Consider the following 27717-nt stretch of genomic DNA (forward strand, 5'->3'; position numbering starts at 1 on the left):
TATAGGCTTGAATTACCACCACATTTTCAACTTAAAGGTGATCCGATTATTAAGCTAATTAATTTAGCCTCTAAAACCAATGAAAGACCTCACTAATTTGGTAAGAAGAACATCTATATAAATCTCATACATATGTTCATGTCCAAAATCTTCTAAGTCCTTAGCCAAACTTTGAGGTTCTTTTGCTTGCTAGTTGCTACTAACGTTCAAAACATGGCTGCCGAGGATACACCCCAAGATGTTGCTGATAGGGAGAGAATCTTCAAGCGTTTCGACACCAATGGTGATGGCAAAATCTCATCCACCGAGCTTGGTGATGCACTCAAAACTCTCGGCTCCGTTACCTCTGAGGAAATTTGCAGGATGATGGCAGAGATTGACACAGATGGTGATGGTTTTATTTCATTTGATGAGTTCACTGCATTTGCTCAGGCTAACCGTGGATTGATTAAAGATGTTGCCAAGATCTTTTAGTTGATTAGTTTCTGAATTAATTGAGCCTCTTATACTCATTACATCAGTTTTTTTTCATTTTCTAAAACATGGTATGGTATCTTTGGTTGTTCTTTGTAGGAAATATGCTTCTTTTTTGGTAGAAATATGCATGAATGAATGTCTTTTAAGTAGTTGCTGTATGATTTCTGTAATATCTGAATTGAATATAAACATTCATAATTTTCCAAAAACTTCTTGAGAATACTGCAAGATGTATGTCTTCTTTCCTTCACTTTTACGACGATTGAATTGAATCAAACTGAATTCAAGCACCATATCAAGAATTTCTTCATCAACGCTAGCAAATAAACATTATATGTATCTGTATCAAAAAAAAGTACAGAGCAGGCTCAATGCCTCAATCACTATATTTCTGGTTAAAATTTTCACAATGTGGAGTTTCTGAATTCTGCCGGAACCTCCTAATGAGCAGCTCGGTCACTCTCAAACAAGACCTTGAGAATATGTACAAATTGATCCTAGTCTATACAAAACAAACCTTCAGCATACAGCTGGCAATCTGTTATCCGACTCGATAACCAACCTGAGAGAAACCCGAACCCAACCTTAGGCAAAGTTACTCTCGATAGTCGACTAAAAGAAAGGAAATAACACTTGAAAGGAAAATGACCACCCAGCCAAAAGAAAAACACACACGCACACTCTTTTGTTGGTGTCATCGGCCATACAAGAAATCATCATCTTCCAGTTCAGAAGCTCCAAGCATGGCCAAAGCCAAATGACTCTTCATTTCACTTTTTGTTCGTTGTAGTATTTGAGGAATGTAACTGTTTCGACTACCAAAATTTGCCTTACCCTTAACAAGGCAGCCTTCTCCTCTCAGCAGAATGATGGCATCATTAATGCTTGGCCTACAGGGTTCTTCACTGTTTACACATGCAGCTGCAGCACGAACCATTTGGGATATCAGTTTTGAACTTTTAGGAGTAATTTTAGCTCGTGGGTCGAGTAAACTGTCAAGTTTTGAGTCTCCCTGGTCCATAAGCGGCTTTGCCTGCAACAGCAAGAAATGATGGTTTAGTACGTTTTATTCACAATTGTTAAAAAAAATCAAAATTGTTATCTTCAAAGGTCATCAATAGTTGCAAAGTGAATTGGATATTCATGGATGTTATTATATGAACAAAGCTGCATAATTGCTCAAATATGGTACGTCCAGTATGACAGATTCAGGGTTGAGTTATTGCTGTGCAGACATTAAGATGTCATCTATGTTACTTGGACCCGGATACTCATGTCAGATACGCATATGTGTCTAAGTGTCCAAGTAGATGGTTCTTAGAAAAGAAATGGAAGGAAAGAGAACGGGAAAGCTAGCGTAGCTTGGGTAAATGAAAGCTTATCCTTTCAAGAACAAAATGAAAGGAAAATCCTTGCAATCTCCCCTCTACAAATAGAAACATATGCCATATTAACTGCTTTAACCGACCTACAAGGTAAGAGTTAATCCTGCAAATACAGTTGCCTTCTTATGAAAAGTTACTACTCGTGGAGTTGTAGTTGCTAAGTTGAGGACAAACGACAGGACAATAGTACCCAAGGCATGAAACAGAGAAGCGTGAAGGCTTCTGGAACTCAATGGACAGCAAATCTTAAGAAAAATTCAGAGAATACACAGTTTTTTTAGTGTTAAGATGAATACGAATGCATCATCCAATGACCAATGAAATAAGTTTGATACAACACAAAAAAACCAGAAGCTTAATAGAGTCCACAAAAATCCAGAAGTATGGCCTTGTTACCAGCTGAATCACATATGCTATGGTTTGATGCAACATTAACAGGTTTTTAAGACCTCTAGATATATCATACCCAAATACTATGCAGGGATACCAGTTGCAACTTGCAATCACCTCATGAGAAAAGGAATGTTAAACAGAAAAAGAGTCATGCCTTTGTCAAACTAAGATAAACAGCAGTACAGGCTGTTCAGGTTAGGTGCCATTATCCTTTCAGAAAAGGTGGGGAACTACTAAAGATATAATTGACATTAAATATCAGGTTGATGGCCTCACAGGAATGGACTCCAATTAATCTTAGTCATGAACTAGTCAAGTAACTACCAGTTTGAGCTTTTAAGGTCGGAGTACTCAATGGAAGCAAATCAGCTAATGGCCTCACCAAAGTTAATGTCGTAACCTTGTTGGTGCGAAATTTGGTTTCATCAAAATATAATGTTGGACCAGTTTATCTTAAATTTTAACTCAATACTAGTCAATTACCACAGAATCAGCTCTTCTAGTCAGAGACACTGAAAGTAATACAAAAATGAAACAGTAACATACCCATTCAACCAAGTTCTCCTCTCCGGGTGGCCTTGTTGCTTCAATTGGCTTACGGCCAGTAATTAGCTCTAAGAGGACCACTCCAAAGGCATAAACATCAGTTTTATCCGATACTTTTCCGTGTTGGAAGTATTCAGGAGCTAAGTATCTGCCAAAAAAAATCATTCAGTTATAGGATCTGACAAGACGAAATCCTTTCTTTTTATTCAACAAGAGTCACTTTTAGAAGTTCATACCCAAAAGTTCCTTTCACAGTCTTGCAAAGGAAAGGGACTGATGGTGCTGGAGTCCAAGTTGCTAATCCAAAATCACATAACTACAAAAGTCATAGAATCTATTAGTCATCTAATCATTTACTTGAATCAAATCAAAACATCAAAGGAAAAGAAGCAGCAATTCACCTTCGGCCGTTTCTTGGAGGATAGAAGAATATTAGATGGCTTTATGTCTCTATGAACAATACATTTTTCAGTTCCATTGTGTAGATATGCAATAGCCTCCGCAATTCCTACAGCAACTTTATACCTTGCAGACCATGAAAGCGATGCAAAACCCTTCACACCCCTCTTCTTCCCTATATATGAGTTATAACAATCTGTAAGATTTCTTTCACCAAAAATATCATACAACTAGAATGAAAATCGCATAAACGACGAAGAAGCCATACCGTGCAAATGGCGCTCTAAGCTACCACTGGACACATATTTGTAGACCAAGAACAAGCCTTCCTCCGGATCAATACAAAACCCCAAGAGAGGAACAATGTTTGGATGTTGAAGAGAACTTGCAATCATCAGCTCTCTACAAAAGGCCTTGGGAGTCTCTTTATCCTCTTTATCTAACCTCTTAATTGCCACTGCTGTTCTTAAAAACCCAACTCTACCTCTAAACACATAACTCAGTGCACCTCTGCCCAATACCCTACCTATTTTCAGACCAAAATATACACCAAAATCAGTCCTATAATTAGCAATAGATACTAAAATCAAAATCAGAAATTAAAAAAAAAATTCAGAAATGATTGAGCCCAAAAGCAACCAGTTTAATTTTTAAAAAATAATGACTTTGTGGAAATAAAACAATAAATCAACAAAAACCCAGAAAAATTTCGAACACAAACCAGAGCAAATGCATTTAACCAGTATGAAAGAAAATAACTTCTGCCATTAATACTACAATCAACAAAAACCCAGAAAAACAACTCACAAAAAACAAAAAAAATTGAGCCAGAACAAATCAAGCAGTTCAATTGCCATAATAAAAACCATGACTTTGTGAATATTAAATAACAAAAACCCAGAAAAAATTGAAACCAATAACAGAGCATATGCATTTCACCAGTATAAAGGAAATTAACTTTCTGCTATACATAGTACAATCAACAAAAACCCAGAAACCATTCAATCAAAACTAAACTACCCATTTCATTTTTATTTCTATAAAATACACCCAAGATATAGCATAATTTTATGATAATTAAGGCAAATATCAAGAAAACCTAGACATAATTAACACAAAAAAGGAAAAGAAAAAAAGAGAGAAGCCATGAAAGTACCTTCAGAGAAATTGCGGGTGGCAGAAAGAATTTCACCATAACTAAACCTGATCAATGAATTTGCAACAGGAGAAATACTCTTCTCCAATGATTCAATCCTACGCCATTTCAACTCTGTTGAGTGAGAATCACTCAAATTATTGTCCAAATTTACCATCAAAATAGTAGTAGAAGGTGCTAAATTTGCAGTTTTCATAGAATCAATCTCAACTTGAGAACAAATACTGAACCTAAAAGAAGAATGAACTGAATGAGGTTCACCATTTGCTAAATCTCCACCTGATTCTGCAAGTAACCATGCCTTATTATGCTCTATATTTTTACTGTTTTTCCCTCCAATTTCCATCTTTTTTACCTCTTTATTACAATTAGAAGGCACAAAACAACCAAACCCAAAATCCCAAATCATTTTCATCAAAAAAGATTTGAACTTTAACTCATTATGATGATTATCATTTCCACAATCATCATCACTATCATCATCATTAGAGACTAATGATACAGAATTCAAATGGGTTGTTGGTGTAATTATTTGTTGGTTTTCAACTTTTCTTGAATCAGTGTAATTACATTGGGAAACTCCCATTTTTTTCTTTTTGGGTGTAGATCTCAAAGAAAAATAGACAAAACCCAAAAAATATAAAGAAGAAAGTAAGCTACTTTACTTGAAAGAGAGGAACAGAATACAAATACAACTTTTTAGAAAGAAATGAGAAAAATGGAAGTTTGTGGGTGTGTTATCAAGTGATTATATACAAAAAAAGTGATTAAATTTAACATAAGTGTGAAATTAGAAGGTAAAAAATTTGGGTAAACCAAGATATTAATAATAATATTAGGCAATGTTGGTTGATAAACATTAAATTAAATGTTGAAGGTGGGCTGTTAAAGATGCTTGATGCTGATGAGAATGAAGACAAGAAGCACCTACTAGGGACCGTTACTCCATTATTTGGATGGTAGTGAAGAGAGAGAGAGATAAAAGAGGGAAAATACAGGGAATGAAAGAAGTTGGGTGATCAATATATTGGGTGTATTTGTAGTATAATTTCTGTGTAAGGTGTGAACTAAACTTTGGTGGATTTTAGAGTAATTAGGGATTTTTTTCCTTTAATAAGGGAATTTTTAAATGTTATACTAAGGTTTTTTTAGGCAATCATTACTATAGAATTAAGATAGTTTGTGCAAAAAAGGGTAGTTAATAAATGATAGGAGTATTGTTTTCATATAATGTATGTGTCTGATGCATGAATCATAGTCATTAAATTGAGTTTTTTTTGAAATTTTGGTTTTAATTAACTATGGAGTGGGCTATTTATTAGAATGATCAGAAGAATATGGTTGAGAAGATAAGGTCTTTGTCTATGTGAATTCCCTATCCAAATAAAAAGAAAATGGACTAGGGCCTGTTCTCCTCGGCATAAAACAGCTGAACTGAACTGAATTGAACTGAACTGAACTGAACTGAATTGAACTGAACTGAACTGATCTGAACTGAACTGAACTGAAATGAATAGTGATATGTGAGAGTAAAAGTATTATCAAGAGCTGAACTGAACTGAACTAAACTGGTCTGAACTGAACTGAACTGAACTGATCTGAACTGAATTGAACTGAACTGAATTGAACTGAACTGAACTGAATTGAAAATAAGTTGGGGAGAACATGCCCTAAATATAATATTTCTTCTGTCCCAAAATATATTTCTCATTTTTATTATGGGTGTCTCAAAATATAGTTCTTGTTTCTGTATTTAGTTTCACATTTTCCCGTAATTTATCTAGAAAAAACGTATCCCCATCATTTATTTGCTTATTAAATTTTTTATTTTTTTGCTTTGTTTATTCAACCCAATTGTTACAATTAATGCTCTTTCACGAATTATTGTCCATTTTCTCTCCTAAAATCATCTTTTCCCATACAATATTTATTTAAATAAACAAAAAAAAAAATATTATCCTTTTTATATTCTACTTACCTTAATTCCGGTGAAAAAATAGAATAAGAAACTATATTTTGGAACGGAAGGAGTACTTATTCGGATGGAATACTCCACAAATTTTCATGTTATATAGATAACGAGTCCATTAGTAGATATTGTCCTCTTTAAACCCTATCCTGTAAAGATTTACTTCGATGCAGAACCGTAGTCTTACCCAAAAAGCCAAGATTTTAGGCACATTCTCTCTCAAAATAATAAGGTATTTGTCTATGTGAATTCCCTATCATAATAATAAGGAAAATCGACTAAATATAATACTTTTTTTATGGAGTACTCCATAAATTTTCATGTTATTATATGGATAACGGGTCCACTAGTAGATATTGTCCTCTCTCCCGCAAGGATTTGTTTTAGTGCAAAATTGTAGTCCTATCTAAAAAGCCAAGATTTTAGTCAAATTCTCCCCTCCTTTAAATAGTCTGCGTCCCCGTAGCCCGTAGGCACTACATGACACCAAAATGGTTTTCACTTTAGCAACATGGTTTTCCTTTGGTGCGGAATCATAGTCTTACCCAAAAGGCCTCTAGTAAGTTGAGGTGTCTACCTCTATATAAAGAAGGTTTTGTTCTCCTCAACTTTCGATGTGAGATAGCCAAGATTTTAAGCACATTTTTCACTCCTTTAAAGAATTTGTGTCCCTGTAGGCACTACAAGTAATCGGAATAGGTCTGATACCATCTGTAATAGCACAGAGCCCACTAGTAGATATTGTCCTTTTTGGGTTGTAACCCGCAAGGATTTGCTTTGGTACAAAATTATAGTCCTTCCTAAAAGACCTCTACTAGTTTAATCCAATTAATGAGTAGATTAATCTATCCGATAAACTATCGAGTTATTTATTTTAGAAAAATATGTTATAGTTCGAGATTCAAAGAAAAACAAATGAAGGAAAAGAGAATGGAGGATTAAATTGGTGCAAGATATCTAGGGATAGTGTTGGTTAAATGAGACGGGATAGACATATTAGAAAAATTGTCTATTCTAATAATTTGTATATGGTCAAAACATATAATTCACCCTATAAGAAGAAAATAAATTGGCGTTACCATTCAAAATATACTCCTAAAACTAGAAGTACCTATAAATTTTGTTGGCAACTAACCTTAGGCAATAGACAACACTAACTCTTTGGAAACTTGTAATAGAATTAGTGGTCAATGAATTAATAATCGTATTAATGGATTGTGAGGAAGAGTGGGATTATGGAAGTCTTTGTCTACCTAAGAAAAAGAAATAGATGTGAAAGGCTGTGAAGATATGGGATTTGGACGTTACGATTTGAAAAATATATAGTAATACACAAATTAGTAGCCAAATTTTAAACAAGTACGATAAGTAGGTTGGTGACCATCCGACACCTTCCCATTCTTCATCCCCTTAGCAACCTCACATGACAGAAGACATGATGTTATCTAGCTTCATTCCTTACATGTTAAAATGCAATTGCATTCACTTGTACTACCTCTGTGTTATACGACCCATTTAGTTAGTGGTCATAAATGATACTGATGTAATTTAGTATTGTGAGGTAAAAAAAATTATAATACTAATATTCATTATTATAAAATTTCATCAGAAAACATGAGTTTTCCTTTATAAATTTCCATGAATATTTGAGGATGAAATAGTATTTATGGTTAATGACATGGGATTTTCTTTACAAATTTGTACTACATCTGTGCTATACGACCCATTTAGTTAGTGATCATAAATGATACTAATGTAATTTAGTGTTGCGAGGTAAAAAAAAAATTATAATATTAATATTCATTATAATAAAATTTCATCACAAAACATGAGTTTTCCTTTATAAGTTTCCATGGATATTTGAGGATGAGATAGTATTTATGATTAATGATATGGGATTTCCTTTACAAATTTGTACTACAATGTATTACCGTTACCATCATTTATGACCATTAACCAAACAAGCAATGTAAATATTAATTGATATAATGTGGCATTTATAGATGGTATCATGTCAATGTTTATTTTTGATTATTACTATCTCTATTCTTCGATCATCAATCAACTACAATTATAAAAGTTGATATTTAAGAATTTTTTTTGAAGCAAACCTATCAACATCTTATGTACTAACATTTTGTCTTTACAAATTAGTTTAAAGATATTATAAAAATAGTTTATTTAAATAGTACACATGATCAAACCATATCGATTATTATGATGGTAATCCAAAATTTTAAATTAGCAGTAGCAGCGTGAAATTAGATTTTAGCTTAACCTAGAATGATCTTTGGTCGATCTTCAACCCAAAACTATCCCACTCTTTGCCGAGGGTTTCGATTGGGTCATCCTAACTTTCAATTGACTTTTTTGCCAAGTTATGGGAATATCGAGTTGATCTTTTGGGGCCAAAGAGAAAATAGGACTAAGGCTTTATTATTTTGGACTGAACTAAATTTGTCCGAACTGAAATGAAATAAACTGAATTGAAATGAATGTTCTTCATGGAAGGGACGGCTCACTAATCCATCCCAGCCTGACTCGCTAAAGTTGCGAGCTTGGACAACTAACTTTGATATTTTTTCTAAATGGTCAGGTCAAGCCTAGCCCGCTAATATTAATGGTGGATATATATGGACAATCTCAAATATACCGCGGGCAAGCCTGTTTGACCCGTTTATCGTAATATCTATTTTTTTATGATATTTTAAATTTTTATCTTACTACTGAGTGTTGGTTTATCTTTTGGAATATATAGTTTATTTGCACTAATATAGCTTTGGGTAATATATAATTATCTTTATTCTCACCTTTACAACTTAATTTGTTAATAATTCGTCGTTCTCTAACATTTTTGTTACGAAATTTTTTGACTTTCTCTTTATTTTATGTTGTGATCATCAACTTTTTTTTCTATTTTAACCAAAACTATGTTGTACTCCCTCCGTTTCCTGAAGATCTTCCTTGAAACTGTTACTACAGATACCAATGAGAATCAATTTGTGTGGGGTAGGTAAAGTAGGAGAGAGAAAAGGGTTAAGATGAATAAACAAATAAAAAGGGGTTAAAGTAGGAGAGAGACAGGGAGTAAAATTGAATTACTAATGTAATGGTGGACCATATGATAGGGACGTGAGAGGGTAGAAAGGGGGAAAAAATTCCAAATAAGGAATAAAGTAAAAGAGGGAAGATCTTTTGGAAACGCCCTTAAACGGAAAGAGGGAAGATCTTTAGGAAACGGAGGGAGTAATCTATAAATATTAAAGGAAATTAACTAGAGTTATTTGAAAAAAAAATATATTACTAGGTTTGTCAGACCCGCGGCCAAGCTCGCCTGTTTATTAGGGCGGGTCATGGACAAATAGTTAAGCCCACATAAAAGGGCTTGGACAAAAATTTAAGGTTAGGCTCGTTGGACAAAATTCAAGGTTAGGCCTTACTCACAACCCGCCCAAGCCTGAAAATGATCACCTCTATTGTGAGAGGCAGGAAACTATCTAAACTAAACTGAACTGAAATGAAGTGAACTGAATTTGTCTGATTTAAACTAAATACTTTATTAATTCAGTGCAAAAGAACATAGCCTAAAAGTTACATTTAGTCAAAAATCATGCCCAAGCCTGATATACACTTTCTCTGTTTTATATTAAGTAGCTCAAATCTCTTTTTTATGTGAGAGCTTTTTAGGTGAAGTAGTCCACGTAATAAAAAAAACTGAAGAGGAAGTAAAAGTTAGGAAAATTCGAGGCAAGGCTATTGTTTTCATGATCTTTGTTTGGTATTTTCCTGGTTAGATTAGGGTATCTGATACATGTGTTGTCTCTAGGACAAGAAATGTTGCTTTGGATATTGAAATAAGGAAATCTAGTGTTGTTTCTGGGAAGGAGACTCTTGTTGTTAATTCTGATAACTTGCTATTATTGCCGGGACGAGAAGGACCCTTGTTGTGGATTCTGAGCTCAGGACCCTTGTTATCCATACTGGATCTTCAGTTCTCTGTAAATTCCAAATGAGTCATCACAGGATCGTCATCAGAAGAAGGTGTAGTCGTAAACACAAAAATCAAATAAACACACATACATGTCATCATAAAGTTCAGTAACCAACACTTATCGAATAATCCATATATGTAACAACTTAATGAGTAATTGAGCGTACACAATAATTAAGCCATGCTTATTAAACCTTTCAACATCTGTATATATATGTTAAAAAGCGTTTTTAAGTAAGTCTATGCATTACTCCTTTAGTTGTTTCATTTCTTGTCATCAAGGTACATTAAAAAATTGAAAACATGCTTCATACAAGATTCAACAACGTGACTTTTATATTATCAAAAAAAAAAAACATCGTGACTTTACCTCTTTAAGTTAGTATTATGAAGTTCTAACCAATGAACTATGCGTCATTAGATTATACTCTTTTGACATGAAAATATTAATAACATGTGGCATCGGTCGGACCTAATAACTAGTTATCATAATTAAACAAAAGGTTTATTCTTAATAAGTATATAAATAAAAAATTTATTCTTAATCTCTTATATACAAATTCACCACTACTAATTACAGATTCAAATCTACCACCCTGTTGAGTGCAATCACCAAATAAATATAGATTCTAGTCCATCATCCAATAGAGAATAACCACCTAAATAAGTCTTTACTCCTTGAGTGTGCACCTCTAGTGAGTTTTTCAACTCAAAGAAGTAGAGTGAGGGTCTATTTTATTCAACTTATATAAGATTATTTTATATATATATATATATATATATATATATATATATATATATATATATATATATATATTATATATATATATATATATATAATAAGATAAGATCAAATCAGATCGGATAAGATGAAATAAGATAAGATAAGATCAGATAAGATAAGATTTTATAAAAGCTTATAGGATAAGATAAGATGAGACAAAATAAGTTGAACAGAACCTACCCTAATTCTAAAGTCGTACAAGATGGTTCCTACCAAATAATTAAAAAAAACATTGTGCTTTACAATCAATTCATGTAATACCATAAGAAAGAGTAATAATCGCGAGAGTAATATGAATAACTTTAAATCTCAATGAATTGAAAATATTAATTAAAGAATAATACTAATATAAAAGTAATACAATAACACATGATACTACTAGATATAAAGGGATTTTTCACTACATACACTGAGTAATTTCTTCAATTCTTTCACCATATACCCTTCAATCTTTTAAAATTCACCATATACTCCTTAATTATTTTTTTTTAAATTTTACTATTTATCCTTAATGGCTAACGACTTATAGTTTTTTTTAGTTATTAATTCCTAATTCCGTTACTAAACCTCGACTAACATCTATATGACTCATCTACCTTAATTGATAACCACTGAAATACCTATGATCCTTTCTCTCTCTCTTCATCCATATCTCTCTTTCCTTTTTTTTGGCCATGGGTGATGTTTCAATGGTGGTTTATTAAGATAAATGTCTCATGAAGAATCATAACCCTAATTCGAAGTATGTCATATATATGTATATCAATTATTATTATTATTATTATTATTATTATTATTATTATTATTATTATTATTTATTATTATTATTATTATTATTAAAAATAGGTGGACCATGTTTGGTTAAGTGGGACCCACAAGATAAGGGTCAACACTAAATATTCCTCATGCACTTAGGGTGACCCTAATAATATAGTGGGCCATGTACCTTAGGGAACATCACATCTTAGAAAAGCCATTGGATCAATTATAATTCAACACAAACTCTTGGTTAGGAACAGCTCCTATCATATTGACATTTAATATGAGTTTGTGGCTATATAGCAAGGTGTACAGTAATTAGGGCCATAATAGATTAATAGGGGCCACAAGAATGCAACTTCTCTAATTAAGTCTCTGTCCCTATTCCACCACATTTATACATGCATATATAAGGAAAAACTTTCAAAGAAAAAAAATTCTAACGAAAAGTTTGTTTTGTAAGAGATCGTCGATTTTTAAATTAAAATTAGGTAATGATAAGCTCAATATTTAAAACAGAATTAGCCTATATTAATTTTTTTCAATGACTAGTTTAATTAATCCAATATTAAAAATATAGACCGTTTCTTTTAATAATTTTTGTCGAACACTAAATAACTTTTCCTAACTATTATGAATGTTTCCAAGCGCATGGGCTGCCAATCTGCCACAAAGTAAGCATTTAGCATGATATTAGTTCATGTATCCGATTTTATTCTTTCATAATTTAGCCTAAGGGAACATATTCAAACTCCACTATGAGAAACAAAAGCTCATACACTTTTATTTATACACGTGCATTCAATTTGCACATGGTATTTGATCTTTGTAATCGATAATATCTTTTACAAATCGTCCAAAATTTACATTTAGCATAATAATCTTCTATATCTTAAAATGAATTATTAACAAGCCACAATTGCATAAAACAATAATCTTACCTTTTGTTATTCTTAATGGTAGTGCAGTCTTTTCTCTCGTTAAAGAAGCTATATTGGAAGCATCTACAAATGCAGATGTATTTTTACAAGGGTTAAGGAGGAATACTTTCACGTAAATTAATTAAAAGGAAAAGAACTTCTTAAAGCCAAGTTTGGTGAAAGACTGAAAGTCATCGCTCCCACTGACGACTGTTGGGTCTCTTCATCATCTGAACTTCTAAAATTCCTCATATGTAATTTTTAATTTAGGGGGTTCATTTCGGATTATCTGATCCCATCTGAAATTTCGAATATCCGAAAATTTCGGTACGAATGCAACCGGAAATTTTTGATATCCGAAATTTCGGATCGACTATGATATCCAATTACTAGAAAATTTGAATTTTCAATGAAAAACTCCCAAAAAATGTTTCGGATCAGCGAATATTTCGGGTACCGGTCATGAAATCGGATATTTTCATATATCATGTTATGAAATCAGATATTTCGGATATACGAAAATGAAAGTTTTAGATCCATATCCAATTTTAAAAACATTGATATCCTATCGCAAAATATTCAAACACCAAAATAACGATTCAGATATCCATTTTACCATATCAATTGACCGGATCACACATCGAATTGACCAGATTGAATATTTATGAACACCCCTATCCAGGTTGACCTTATTATGGCCCATATTATTTTTATGGTAATATGGCATATAAGATGGAGACAAACCCTTCTTTTTCATTTTTCAAGAGAAATATAGATTAATATACTCTAATAGTCTAATGCACTTGAAGTAGGGGGTATATAACCCCTATTCGGTTGGGCTTGCATTTCAACATTAAGCCCCATCTTCTATGTTAAGCTCATAATGAGTCAAATTTATACTTTTTTTTTTTTTTTTTGATAATTGGTATTTTATTGCTTGACCAAGAATATTACAATGAAAATACAACCAGATTATTGTTTACACAAATTGGCCAGTAGGGGCCCAATCCCATTATGCTATAGCCAAGCAATGAATTCATCCATACGGGAGAGGCCTTGTTTAGCAAGCGAGTCCGCAACAACATTTGATTCTCGGCCTTTATAGACGATTTCTACACCTGCACCATTCATCACACAGCTTCTAATGAAATTAATGAGAAAACTCAAATTCCACGGACCTTCATTAACCCCATTGCACCATTTTACAGCGTTGGATGAATCTGATTCTATCACAAATTTGGAATTCGTGAGGCAGTCAAGGGAAGCCGAGATTTTAAGAGCTCTATGAATGGCTAGGATTTCCGCATGATTTATTTCCATAAAAGGGATAGGGCTAGAGAAGAGACACAAGAACCTTCCTTGGTGATCTCTAAGAACCCCACCGATTGCAGCTTTGGACTCACTGATTTTCATGGACGCATCCACGTTCCATTTATAGGAATGCGTCTGGGGGGGCAACCATGGACGAGGGGGATGAGAGGCTCGCACATTGAGAAGGGCATTATTTGACGAGCTCCAGTTTAGGCATTGGGGGTTCCTCAAGACTTCATTTGGTGAGTATGGGAAGGGCTCACCCCACCCTTTAACCCACCAGCAAATGCGAAGCAAGACAAGATCTTGGAGCTGGGAAACCGAGCATGAGATATTTTGAAAACATCTACTATTTCTTTCCTTCCACAAAGTCCATAATATAACCAAGAAACTTGCGGCCCAGATTTTTTTGAAAAAAATTCCATGGATAGGTGATTTCCACTGCTCAAATAACTCCCGAAGCGACGATGGAGAAGCCCATTGAACCTTCCACATTCGGAGCCACCAATTCCATATCGATCCCGCAACAGGGCATTGTATAAAGAGATGATCACATGATTCATGTACATTTTTGCACATCACACAAAGAGCATTTGAGGCATCAATGATTGCAAAACGAACCAGTTTATCTTTGGTGTTAAGTTTCCCCGAGAGAGCTAGCCAAGCAAAGATCTCTATCCTATGGGGGACAAGTCCACGCCATAATCCATGAGCCACATATAAAGGGAGGTGGGGATCAGACTTAGCTAACTCCTCGCTAAATGACTTAACCGAGAACATGCCATTCTTATGGGGAGCCCATATGAATGAATCTTGATCATGAGAGGAGAGACTAACCTGAGACAAGTGCTGCAGTAATAGTTGGTATTCGACCGTGTCTTGAGGTCTAAGTGAGCGAGACCATGACATGGTCCAGTTCCATTTCAAGCCATCCCAGAAACAACTCCCAGCTACTGTTGCACTTTTGTTGTTGCTTAGTAGAAACAGTCTCGGGCATACTAGTTTGAGAGGAGTCTTGCCCAACCATGTATCATGCCAGAAGAACGAGTCCATTCCATTGCCTATTCTTTTCCGGATGCCTGATTTGAGGAGGTGCTTCGATAGTGGGTTGGAAATTATGGCCTTGCATAAATTGCGCCATGGCCCACCTGAGTTGGGAATTTGTAGCTCGTTTATTGAGAATAATGGCCCATATTTATATTTCTCAGCAATAATTCCACGCCAAAGAGGGAGGGGCTCACAAATGAATCTCCACAACCATTTTGCAAGGAGGCCCAAGTTTCTGTGATGGATGTTACCAAGCCCAAGCCCACCAAGGCTTTTGGGCGATTCAAGAATACACCATGCTGCCGGGATTAAGCGTTTGTTTTCGGTATTGCAATTCCAAAAAAATTGCCGGAGAATTTGCCGAATCCTGTCAATTATTCCAGAAGGAATTGGAAAAATTGACATGAAGTATAGGGGTAGGCTATTTAAGGATGCCTTGATGAGAGTTGCGCGGCCCCCAAGAGAGAGCAAGGATCCCTTCCAAGAGGAGAGTTTTTTCTGCATTCGATCAATGATTGGCGCCCATAGTGCTAGCCTCGATGTGTTGCTTCCTATGGGAAGTCCCAAATAGGATAGTGGCAGTGATCCAATTCGGCATAAGAGACTATTTGCCGTTTGGTGCAGCCATGTATCTGTCACATTAATCCCCACTATGGAGCTTTTATGGAAATTAACTTGAAGGCCCGATGATAGTTGGAATAGGATGAGAACCGCTTTGATATTCAAAAGAAATTGCGGGTTTGGAGGACAAAACATGATAGTGTCATCCGCATACTGGAGATGTGAGATTGTTGAGCCATTCCTGCATACCTCGATACCGTTCCATAGCCCAAGTGAAATTGCTTTGTGAAACAGACGGTTTAACGGTTCAACCGCCAAGTTAAATAGGAATGGCGATAGTGGATCGCCTTGTCTGAGGCCTCGCTGCAGTTTGAAGGTTGTTGTTGGTGATCCATTGATTAATATGGATGCTGATGCTGACATCACACATGAACAAATCCACTCCTTCCATTTTTGAGGGAATTTCATCTGATCTAAAACCCAGTCAAGGTAACTCCATGATACACTGTCGAAGGCTTTGTGGAAGTCTAACTTCAATATTGTGGCCTCAACTTTGTTCCTCCTGCATGAATCAATTACCTCGCTTGCTATTAGGGCACCATCCAAAATTTGCCTTCCTTTGATGAAAGAAGATTGTTGTGGGCCAATAAGGGAATCCATCACTTTTTGAAGTCGTCTGGCAAGTATCTTGGCAATAATCTTATAAACACACCCCACCATACTTATAGGCCTAAAATCCTTGAATTCACTTGGATTTTCTATTTTCGGTATAAGAGCTATGAATGCCGAATTACAACCCCTTGGGATTTTGGAGGTCTCCCAGAAATCTTGAACAATGCTGTAAATGTCTGCGCGTATTACTTCCCAGGCGCTTTTTATAAACTTAAAATTGAAACCGTCCGGCCCTGGGGCCTTTGATCCATCACAAGAGGCCACTGCTTGGTCTATTTCATCATGCGAAAATTTTTCAGTGAGTGTTTGGGCTTGTTCTGGGCTCAAAGTGTTAAAGCCAAGATCACTGAAAGTGGGTCTGATCTGTTGCTCTTCCTTGAAGATTTTTCGGAAGAATTTAACCGCTTCCATTTTGACTCCTTCCGGATCTCCAATATTTACGCCCTCTACTGAGATACTGTCCACAGTGTTCCTCCTTTTGCGTAGGGTTGCAATTGTGTGAAAGTAGCGTGTGTTTTTGTCACCCTCCTTGAGCCATCTTGCTCTAGAGTTCTGAGCCCAGTAGGATTCTCTTCGTTTTAACCAATTCCACAGTTCCAGTTGCGCTGACTTCCTCGAGAGAATTTCACTTTCCTCCAATTCACGTTCATTCGCTGATTGATCAATATCGTTAATAGTGTTCTCTAGGTCTGCAATTTTCCCATCAATCTTGCCAAATTCTGATAAGTTCCAAGCTTTGAGATTGGCTTTAGTAGTTCTCAATTTGTCCATCAATGGTGCTGACTTCGCTTCCACCCATGAATCTTGAATTATTTTAAGACATTTAGCATCAGACAACCAACAATTAAGGAACCTAAAGGGCTTAGGTCCCCAATTTTTCTCATTTGTGGTTACTAGTAACGGGCAATGGTCTGATATTGACCGTTTAAGCAGTGAGAGTTTTATGGATGGGAGCTTTGTAATCCATTCCGGTGATACTAATAGCCTGTCCAACTTGCTCTTAGAGTGACCACGAAACCATGTGAACTTTCCATTTGTTGCGTGAATTTCTAGAACCTGCAAATCCTGCAAAAAAACTTTGAAATCATTTGTGCCGTTAGTAGAAATAACTTGACTCCCTCGCTCACTTTGATCCAACACTTCGTTGAAGTCACCCAACAACAGACACGGCAAGAGAGAAGAATTCTGGAATTCAATAATGCTTTGCCACACAACAGCTCTTTCAGCCACTGAACAAGGGTTATAAATGTTGAGAAGAGTACATTTGAATTTGGCTGGAATAATTTCCCCGCTAATGGCGATCCAATGTTTTTCAGAGTGAGAGGAGGACATATGGAAGAAGCTATCGTCCCATAGAGAAATGAGTCCACCAGATTGTCCTTGAGAAGGACTTGCAATCCATTGAACTTGAGATTCTTTCCAGAACGACATAATGATTCTGGGGTTATAAAGTTCCATTTTCGTCTCCTGGATGAATACAAAGTGAGGCTTGTGATGGTTTATTAGGCTACGCAGTGAACTTCTTTTAATTTTGGCCCCAAGGCCTCGGATATTCCAAGAAAGAATTATCATGGAGATTGAATTTTATGAGATGAAAACTTGTGATGGGCTATTGAGTTTCCATCCAATCTGTTTTTTGTCGACCCAAAATTACCTCAATCTGGTTTTGCAGAGACGATAGGGGCCCCTCATATTTTAGACCCAACATGCTAGCAATGCTTAGTATGTCAGAGGAGGTGAGAGTAATTGAAGAATTCTGGGAAATTGGTTGGCTATGAGGGAGGGAATTGGATGTTGGCTGTAGGGGGTGGGAAAGATTCGAGGTCCTGTGGGCCTTAAGCTTGGCTTTCTTGGCTCTTTTGGCTGCGTGTGAGATTTTGGTTTTTAGAGGAATTTCGTCCTCAAATCCAGGAGGGAAAAGAGGCCCGGATGAAAGAGAGGAGCATGAAGGGACATTTTTGGGCTTGGAGGGAATTTGATGAGAAATGTTATTTGGGTTTGGTCTTGGGCTTGAATTGGAAGGTGGAGGAGAATTTTGGATTTGGTTTGGAGCAGGTTTAGGATTTTTCCACGTGGGTTGATTCAAATTTTGTCTGCTATTATGATTGGGAGGTGAAGAGATAGGGGTGTTCCCTGCCATGTCAGAGAATATTGGGAAGGGAATTTTTGAGTTCCCAATGATTGAGTTTTGTTTTGAAGGGGAATTAATGATGGACAAATTATTTATTGGCGGCTCAGTATAGTTATTGCTTTCATGGTCTTGAAAACTGTGCAGACGTTGATTAGAAGCATCTCTCATTGGGCTGAATGGAGGTGAATCATACGCGCCGTCATCATCAGACGCGCCGCCATCATCATCAGAGGACATTGGATGACTTTTTGCATGTATTGGTTCATGCCAGTGGTTTTTTTGAGCATGGTGCTCCTCAAATACACATATTTTATGTTTTTTCCCATCAATTTCCAGGACCAATTGACAGTTAATAGAGAATAAACAATCTGTAATAACTGAGATCTTGCCACAATCAAAGCTTGAGTAGTCCACCGATATCACTCTCCCAAAGATTCCTCCTATCTTGCAGAAATTATCATACCCCCATCCACATAGAGGGACACCCATAATTTTTAGATGAGATTCTCTCCACAAAGAGGAGCTTCTGTCGTTTACATTCCGAATATCTAGGAACCATCTATTGAGCCATTCACATTCAAGCATCTCCTTTTTATCCTCAATGGTTTCGAATATAATCAGGTGTAACATGCCACCTAATGGTTTAATTGTTAAGCAATTCACTCCCTCTGTGAGAATATGATCTAGGATACAGTTGGATGATAGGGATGAGTTTGCAGTTGCTATTGCACTTCTATTCAACAGTTCCTCCATTTCCGGGTTTTTCGATCCAGTCATGGTGATGAATTCTTCTCCATCCATATCGCATACCATGAGATCGTCCCTTATTTCTTCGACTTCAGTTCCCAGAACCCGTGAGCTTACTCTCCTTACTTCAGTGGGCTCAAATTTAAAGCATGCAGGTTGGGGTTCCTTTTCCATCGGGGGGATTTGTTGGTTTTTTCGAGGTTCAGGCTGGGGGGAGATTTGAGGTGGGGGAGGATGGGGATCATGGGTGGGTGTTGGGTTTTTTTGGTTGTTGGATTGATAAATGGGGTTTGTTGGAGGCTGGTGGTTAAGGGAGACTTCTTTGTACGTTCGGTGATCTCTAAATGATGGTTGATGTGGTTTGTGGGGAGGGTTTTTTTGGGGTGGCTTTGTGTTTTGTTTGGGAGTTGAATGTTTGAGTATGGGTTCCTGGGTGGGGGAGGGTTTGTCGAATTTGGCTGGGAATATTTTTAGTCGAAAATTTCCCCAATTTCTTCCATTTTCATTTTTTATTGCAGAGGTTAGGGATGAATGTGAGTAAAATTTTATGAAAGCATACCTGTGCTTTTTGCTGGGGCGAATTTTTGGAGGAATGAAGATGTTTTCTATGTCACCATACCTGTGGAAGTGTTGGCCCAAAGCCTGAGGGTTGATGTCAGGTGGAAGAAAATCGATGAAGCAGGTGTGCGTGGCTTGTCCGTGATTTCCTTTGGTTCTCCTCTTCCTTGCCATTATCCATTGATTTGGGTTTCTCTCTCTAGAACTCCATTCTCCCTCTCTCTCTCTAGACTCCATTTTTATCTTTTTAATATTTATTTATTACTTTAATCATGTAGAATGTTATTAGATTTATTTTGATACAGTCAAATTTATACTTATGGAGTATCAATAACAAAATTGTTGAAATAGGAGCTTACTCAACTAACCATAACAATAGTCCATCGTCGTTAGAGTCGAGAGTGACGATCTGTAGACCTGATCAACTTTGAAACTATCTTATGTTACGAGCACATATTAACTCCGCTACTTATATTAAAAAGAGGTTGGTACCTACGCCCCACACTCACCAAGAATAAGAAGGAAGAAAACATGAAACAATCCATCATTGTTGGAATTTGCTTGCAAGAGTGAGATTTGGACTAATATATTATTGGAGACATGCAAAATCCATAATTTCAAATAACTTGTTTAGTAGTGCAAAACATGATATAGTAGAAAATCTGGGCAAATCCAATTATAATTTGGGAAGAAACTTTGTCATAAGCGGGAGAATTGGGCCCATCACGTGTGCATGAAATCTTTTAGTTTGCAAATTTTACCTCTTTATGACTTTACGTGCTTCCCTGCTTTAAGAATCATAAAACCCTTGCCTTCACCATTACTCCATGTTAATTGTTACTCTGAAAAATGAAAATCATGAGGTGACTTATTGTTTACTTCGTTATGGTAAATTTGTACTCCCTCCGTTTCAAATTATAAGGCATGTAAACCACTTTTACGCATATTAAGAATTTAGTTAGTTTTAGTTAGATTTGCATAGGTAATAAGAATTGACATTAAATATTGTGTTGATAATAGAAAATAACCTATAATCTTATCTTGATAGTATAAAATTGCATTTAATTTTACATTGGTAATGTAAAACGCCTTATATTGTGAAACAAAATTTTTTAGCTTAAATGCCTTATAATTTGAAACAGAGGGAGTAATACACTCCCTCCCATTTTTATTAGTTTACCGGATCCTTTAATTTGCACAAAGTTTTAGGAGATCAATATTATTTTATGTTAAAATTGAATGTATGTGTGATATAAAGTTAGTGATCCCATTTCAAAAATATAAACAAAAGAAATGGGTAAACTAATAAGGGACATTTCAAAAAAAAAATGGATAAACTAATAAAGACACGAGGTAGTAATTAATATGACTGTAAAAAAATTTGTAATGTAGTATTGACAATCAATTATACTAACTTTATTTGCATTTTGGGTTATGGAAATGAATTGAGTTTTATGGGAAAATATATTCATATGTTGATTTTATAATACTTCTACAATCTTTGCAAGTTATCACCTAATTCATTTCAACTCCCTTAATCTCCCCCCCCTCCCCCCCCAATTTTTTTTTTACATATTAATAGATTGTAATGATCCAAAATATAATACTTCTTCCTTCAATAACCCAACTTTGAGTCTATGGAATGAAGTATATATAGAAAGTATAAGTTATAATTATTTAGATAAAGTCCCTAAAAGTTGAGATAATTTTGGTTATTTTTTTTGATATCTTTTATTTATTAAATTATTTAATAGTTAAAGTTATGCGACAACAACGATGATAGTTCATACACCCTCTGTTTCATAAAAATGGTGACGCTTTTTGAACTCTATTCATCTTCACCACTTTAACTTCCTTTGTGTTTTATACATAAAGAAGCATGTATATATATATATATAATCATATCAAATCTCCTTTAATTCGTTTTAATATATAATTTCAAATATAATTTTTTATAATCTTCACATATATATAAAACATGTAATCACCCAAAAATAATGAAACGTATGGCAAATAATGTGTCCACATGGGGCAAGGGGAGCAATTTCTATAAACTAATGTATAGTGTATAATAAATTTATATAGTGTGATAAAATAAAGCCGGAGTGGTTATTTACTTAATTATCGGGCCAAAATCATGTGAGCTTTGCGCACGCGAGTTCGCGTCGTGCCTCTCACGCCTTTAGGAAGAAGGGTTAAAAAAATTACGCTAGAAGGAGGGGTCGAACCTCCGACCTTGTGGTTAACAGCCACACGCTCTAACCAACTGAGCTATTCCAGCTTAATGTTATATCTTGAGATAAAAAAATATAATTGTGTGTGAAATCTAAGACGGACAACAAAAATTGTGATATCTCTAGATTGTAAATCTGTTTTTAATTAATGTAAATTTTTCCGATGTCAAAAAAAAAATTATAATCTCATAAATTTTTACAAATAAGTAAAATTTAGCCATATTCTATTTACCTTAAAACAATTAGATTCCATAATTACAACTTATTTTTAGCAAAAATAAATTCACTCAAACAAAATTGATCATTTTCAGTAGAAATCAGTAAACTATGAAACAACAATATACAATTGATTAAAAAAATTTCACTTCAGTAAAATGAGTCCAGTTAAGTAAAATTCAATTGATCTGAACAAATTCCTACTCCATTTTTTCTCCAAATTTTAAAATCTTCTTACCTTCTGTAAGGAATTGCAAAGAGAAAGAAATTGATCATACGAAGTAAAAAGAATTTAAGAAGAGGCTTCTAAACTACAACTGCAATCGCAGGATTGTCTAGCCACGTCGCAATGAAGATATGACCAGCTAGTCAGCTACTAGTATCAACTTCATAACTGATATCTCTGTACATAAGTTTATAGAACTTTTATCATTAACAACACAACTTTGACCTATACTATCTTTAAACTGTTAAATAATATTTTTAGAAAACATGATCAAACTCGAATATGTGAATAAAACAAAAGTCGAAGTGTTGCTATTGTTAAATAACTGAGGAAGTGATATTCTATTGAGATACGTGATTATTTATAGGAAGGTCTGTTGTTGTATGCAAAGATCGTACATAGTTGCCATTTTTTCTCGAATCAAAGCAGATCCAATTCATTGGCCAGGCCTGTTCTTCTCGGAGGAGGGCCTGTTTCCTCTCTTCCATAGCCCTAATGCCATCCCGGAGCCGTAGATAGTCAATATAAAACGTAGTAAAAGAGTATGTTTTTGTCAGTACGGAAAGCAAAGCAGCATGCCTAGTGATAGCATCAAGTTTTCTTTTTGAGGGAAAGATAGCATCAAGTTCATACTGCATAAAGCAACACTTGAAAATTTGACCTCTGCATATCCATCATCCATATATGATATGCTCTGATGTGATTCCGAACAATGGAAGTAAATTAACTACAGATAAAAGCAAGGACTAAGGAGAGTTGGTTTCATTAGTTGGTTTTTAGTATTGAAGTCACGCTTCGGCACCAAACTATCAGAAAGAAGACGATATGTGCAAAATTACCATGTTGGTTTTCTTTACAGCTTGTTTGGTAGAAAGAATTTGAAAGGAAAAGAAAGGAAGTGGAAGGAAATTTATTACTTTCCAATGTTTGGTTTATTAAAAAAAAATTAAGTGAAAGGAAATGGGAGGGATTGGAAGGAAAAACTCTTTAATAAAATTTCACTTTCCTTTCCTCCCAAAAGTGGGGGAATTTGGGAGGAAAGAGAAAATTTATACCAAACATGAGAAATTAAGGTTTTTTTCCTTTCTCTTCTTTTCTCTTCTCTTCCCTTCCTTTCTCTTCTCTTCTCTTCTCTTCCTTTCTTTTACTAAAAATGAACCAAACACACTGTTAGTAGTAAAGTCACACTTCTGCACGAATGACAAAATTATTAGGAAGAAGATGGTAGGTTCAAAACCAATAGTTCGAGCATATAGGACTCGAGACAACTCTAACTCTATTATTCGGTAAAGAACAGCAATTGAGGGGGCACAGGAGATACGTCAACGTTCAAGCTATGTGCAAAAAATGAGGAAGAACAGAAAGTAACAATAATCTTCTTCCTTTCTTTCAGAAATATACCACCATAAAATCATTATTATTGAACAGTTTCGAGTACTTGATGTAGCTTCAGAAAAAAGTTTGGAGAGGGCAACACAAGTGTTCAGGTTCCGTGGTTTATCCTGTTTTAACAGCATCAATGTCAACAATAACATCAAAACATCAGCATCAACATTAACATGAGCAGATCAACATCAACGGATCAACATGATGCCAGTGCTTCTAAAGGCTCCCCACTATGGCAAGTCAAAGAGTATCTAAGCATATACAATCTTACACTTGCAACAGAAGAGAGGCTCCAAAGCCGTAGATTAACCCTTAGACTGCTTAAGGGTATGCGGTGAATGATAACCAACCTAACGGAGTTTCCACTTCCTTAACAGTTCATCATAAACAGGACCCTTTCCTGCCTTTACAAGGCTCTGTTTCAGTTTTGCCAGTGTTGATGAACTCAACTTCAGCTTGCGGTCAATCATATCTTCCGCATACTTAACTGCCTCCTGAACTCTATTGCAATCACGAAGCCCTGATACCAAAAAATTCCCAGTCTCTTCCAAGTCTGAATGAAAATTCTCAACCATGAATTTCCAAACCTTAATAGCCATGTAAGGATCCCCAGAATCCAAGAAATGCCTGACAGCAGCAATGCAATTTGCTTGGGTTGGAAAACACTCATTCTTCACCATCTCTGTAAATAGAGATGATGACTCATGAAGTTTCCGATTCTTAAGTAGGCACTGAAGCAAAGTATTATAGCTCTTTGAATCAGGGTAAACACCATCATACACCATCTCATCCAAATACCTTCTTGCTATATCATAGTTAGCAAGTTGGCAATGCAGAGATATCATCATGTTGTACATTTGAGTGTCAGGCCTAAAATCACTCCTCACTGTCATTGCTTCCCAAAGCAAGGCAGCTCCTCGAGCATCGCTCTTCCTCACACAATCCTCCAAGGCAAATCCGAAAAACTTAACCCCAGGGGAGCACCTCCTCTCCTTCATGGTGGTCAAGAACTTCAAGGCCTCATGGAATCCACTCGGAGCCTTGATCATTGTGCACAAAAACGAGTCATAAGCAGGTACATTTCTAGGGTCCCAACCAATCTCCACCACCATCTCTCCAAAAGTCTGCTTAGCACCAGCTACATTCCCTTCCTTCTCCCACCCCTCTAGCAAAATGGCAAACGAATCAGCATCCAGCCGAATCTTATCCTTAGCAACCCTCAAAAACTCATCCGCTTTCGCTGTCTTCTCATCCCTACAAATTGCACTCAAAAGCGAGTTCAAAGCCACAACGTCTCTAGGAACACCATACTGATCCATGACCTCAAACGTCATAAACGCCTCATCAACACGATTCCCTAACACATAACTACTAAAAACCGAAGCAAAAGTCGCAAGCGAAAGAAGCCCTTCTTCCTTCATAGACTTAACAGCATCCCACATTGCATCAAACAATGAATTCTTCCCTAACAAATCTACAACTAAATTCCAAGCATACGGGCTATGTCTATCATTCAATTGGTACCCTGCCCACCTAAAGAACTTCACAGCAGCAGCAGGATACCCATATGACAATTTAAGAACTTGTTCAACATCTTCCTGAGATACCCTTATAACATTATCATCTAAAACTTTCTCAATTGATGGAGATGGAGTATTTGCTACTATTTCACAGATTAATTTGATTTTAGGAGGTAAATTTGGAGATTCAAGATATGAAACAAAATTTGGGCGCTTACCCAAATCATGAATTTGGCGTTGAGGGCTCTTACCATGACTATGATGAATATGATGCTTCTTCAATGATGATGATGGTGGTGAGAGGGATCGATCACGGGCATAGCGCCGCTTGGATCGCTTCGTCATGCTTTCATTACAAGGAAGAAAACCCAGAATAAATTAGGGTATGACGAATTGTTTTAGGATAGAAAAGTGAATAAAGGTGAAATCTTTAGAAAATTGAAATTGAGCTTAAACCCTAATTCAATTTGGGATTTTTCCTTCCCCCCACAGCCCCACTTTTCTGTTTCTCACACTTCAATCAAGTCAGACGGACCTCGTAAGCGAAAACCAGACTCTCTTTTTTTTTTTTGGGTTTGGCGATATAGCTCAAAGTCACAAAACACTGCTTTGGTTTGGCTTTGTTTGTTGTAGCCCTGGCTGTTGAGATGTACTACTCCTCAACTTGCTGAACAGTGATAAAGCCCTCACTGTGAGTTGACCTGATAAAGTTGATCCTGATTCGAAAATTCAGTCCGAAATATTTTATTCGGAGCCGATTTGGGTCCAAATCTTGCTGCGAATCCGAACTATTCGGTCCGAAAAAATCTTGATCTAAAACTTATCTTAAATCTGAATGATTCGATACGATATTGCCCGATCCGAATATTCCGAATGAATTGGCTTGAAATTTTATTTTTCCTTCATATTTTCAAAATCTTATAATTTTACAATATTTCTAAGAATAAATAATGTTTCTAAGAATAAATAAACAAAACTATGGAAGAATTTCATGTAAGTATATGTAACATATACTCAAATAGTTAGACATAATAATTTTTATACAAATGTTGGGAGAACTAACTATTAAATCATTAATATCCAACAAAGGGATAATAATAAAATAAATAATAACTCAAAAGATTAGTATACTAATTGCACATAGAATAAAATTTATTTACATAGAAAAACCCTACTAAAAAAGATCAAAATCTTTCTTTTTCAATACGTAATTTGATCCGATCCGATAATGATTTGAAAACGTGATCTGAAATTCGATCTAGTTCGAACGATGTCTGAATCTGAAATGGTCTAGTATGGTCTGATCTTGGTCCGAATGTAACTTGGTCTGAAATTGGACCGATTTGAATTGGTTCGATCCGAATCCGACCCGATTGGTCGGACTTGCAGGTCTAATTATGAGTTGCAGTGTAAAAGCACTCATAGAGGCAAATGGATAATTTAACAATCAGAAAAGGGTAAAGTGGTAATTTAACAGTTAAATGGAGTCAATATGGTATTAGGGAATGTAAGGGGAAAAGAGATACACAAACATGAGTTGAATTAAGAACAACGTGGTTTTCAAACACACAACACAAGGGTTGATTTAACGATAACCAAAGTTTCAAATAAATTTTTGCTATTGCAGATATCACATGTTTACTTTTTCACAAACAGGGGTTGAGTTGACAAAAACATGGGTTTGAAACACATAAACAATGATTGTGATTTAACAATGATCATGGTTTTAAATACACAACGTGGGTTCTTAATTGTACTTTTTGGAGAAAAAGTTATCAATGTCACTTTTTAGCTTTATATTATTTTAATGCTTTCCACAATATTTTATGGAAAAAGCTATATGTAGCCCTAAGGGCTGTATATAAGAAGCTAAAAATGGAAATAAGTTGCATTAATTGATCATTTATTACATCGTTTGATGCAAAAAATTTCCATGAATTCACAACTTATTTCCATTTTAAGTAGTGTATTGATCATTTAGGGTTGCGTATAGCATAATCCATATTTTATTAATATAAATTTATGAGTTGACAGAGGTGTCACTTTCAGTACGGGGATAAACACATACGTTTTCCACTTTTTTCTTATTAAAATACCAAATCCAATTTATTTTAATATTTTCAACCTTTTTTTAATAATATATGGTTGTGGTGGTTTTACACTACCACTCATGATGAGCGTTTTATCGCTCCTACTACTTGCTCTATTTGTTGAGTGATTTCAAGTGGTGTTAATTTTACATCTATTTTGCTTTGAGATCGAATGCAGGTCATATCAAGTCTATTTGAGTTTGATTTATATATAGAGTTTAGTTTAGTCATAATATTGC

At 35.4% G+C, this 27717-nt stretch overlaps 3 protein-coding genes and 1 non-coding gene across 4 annotated transcripts; 1 reads left to right on the plus strand and 3 right to left on the minus strand.

Annotated features, from left to right (window-relative positions):
• LOC104906809 (polcalcin Che a 3) lies at window positions 1-639 on the plus strand. Its single transcript, XM_010695627.3, has one exon. It carries the CDS (start codon window positions 214-216, stop codon window positions 472-474), a length of 261 nt encoding a protein of 86 aa, XP_010693929.1. The 5' UTR covers window positions 1-213; the 3' UTR covers window positions 475-639.
• A 175-nt stretch (window positions 640-814) lies between these two features.
• LOC104906801 (probable serine/threonine-protein kinase PBL7) lies at window positions 815-5358 on the minus strand. Its single transcript, XM_010695620.4, has 6 exons — window positions 4357-5358; window positions 3469-3726; window positions 3203-3375; window positions 3038-3117; window positions 2802-2949; window positions 815-1510 (listed from the first exon to the last, which is right to left on the minus strand). The coding sequence occupies exons 1-6, from the start codon at window positions 4940-4942 to the stop codon at window positions 1172-1174; spliced, it is 1584 nt and encodes a 527-aa protein (XP_010693922.2). The 5' UTR covers window positions 4943-5358; the 3' UTR covers window positions 815-1171.
• A 16655-nt stretch (window positions 5359-22013) lies between these two features.
• Window positions 22014-22087, minus strand: TRNAN-GUU (transfer RNA asparagine (anticodon GUU)). The gene has a single exon. It is a non-coding gene; the product is annotated as a tRNA-Asn (tRNA).
• A 1624-nt stretch (window positions 22088-23711) lies between these two features.
• LOC104906794 (pentatricopeptide repeat-containing protein At1g77360, mitochondrial) lies at window positions 23712-26014 on the minus strand. The gene has a single exon (XM_010695610.3). It carries the CDS (start codon window positions 25731-25733, stop codon window positions 24219-24221), a length of 1515 nt encoding a protein of 504 aa, XP_010693912.2. The 5' UTR covers window positions 25734-26014; the 3' UTR covers window positions 23712-24218.
• Window positions 26015-27717: the final 1703 nt, after the last annotated feature.

Source organism: Beta vulgaris, chromosome 2 (genome assembly GCF_026745355.1).
Source record: "Beta vulgaris subsp. vulgaris cultivar EL10 chromosome 2, EL10.2, whole genome shotgun sequence".
Classification (NCBI taxonomy): Eukaryota; Viridiplantae; Streptophyta; class Magnoliopsida; order Caryophyllales; family Amaranthaceae; genus Beta; species Beta vulgaris.

Coding starts and splice junctions, on each gene's coding strand:
- LOC104906809 (XM_010695627.3), top strand. CDS start 214: ATGGCTGCCGAGGATACACCCCAAGATGTTGCTGATAGGGAGAGAATC.
- LOC104906794 (XM_010695610.3), bottom strand. CDS start 25,733: ATGACGAAGCGATCCAAGCGGCGCTATGCCCGTGATCGATCCCTCTCA.
- LOC104906801 (XM_010695620.4), bottom strand. CDS start 4,942: ATGGGAGTTTCCCAATGTAATTACACTGATTCAAGAAAAGTTGAAAAC. Junction 3,376..3,468: donor CTTAGAGCGCCATTTGCACG/GTATGGCTTCTT, acceptor ACTCATATATAG/GGAAGAAGAGGGGTGTGAAG. Junction 3,118..3,202: donor CCTCCAAGAAACGGCCGAAG/GTGAATTGCTGC, acceptor TGACTTTTGTAG/TTATGTGATTTTGGATTAGC.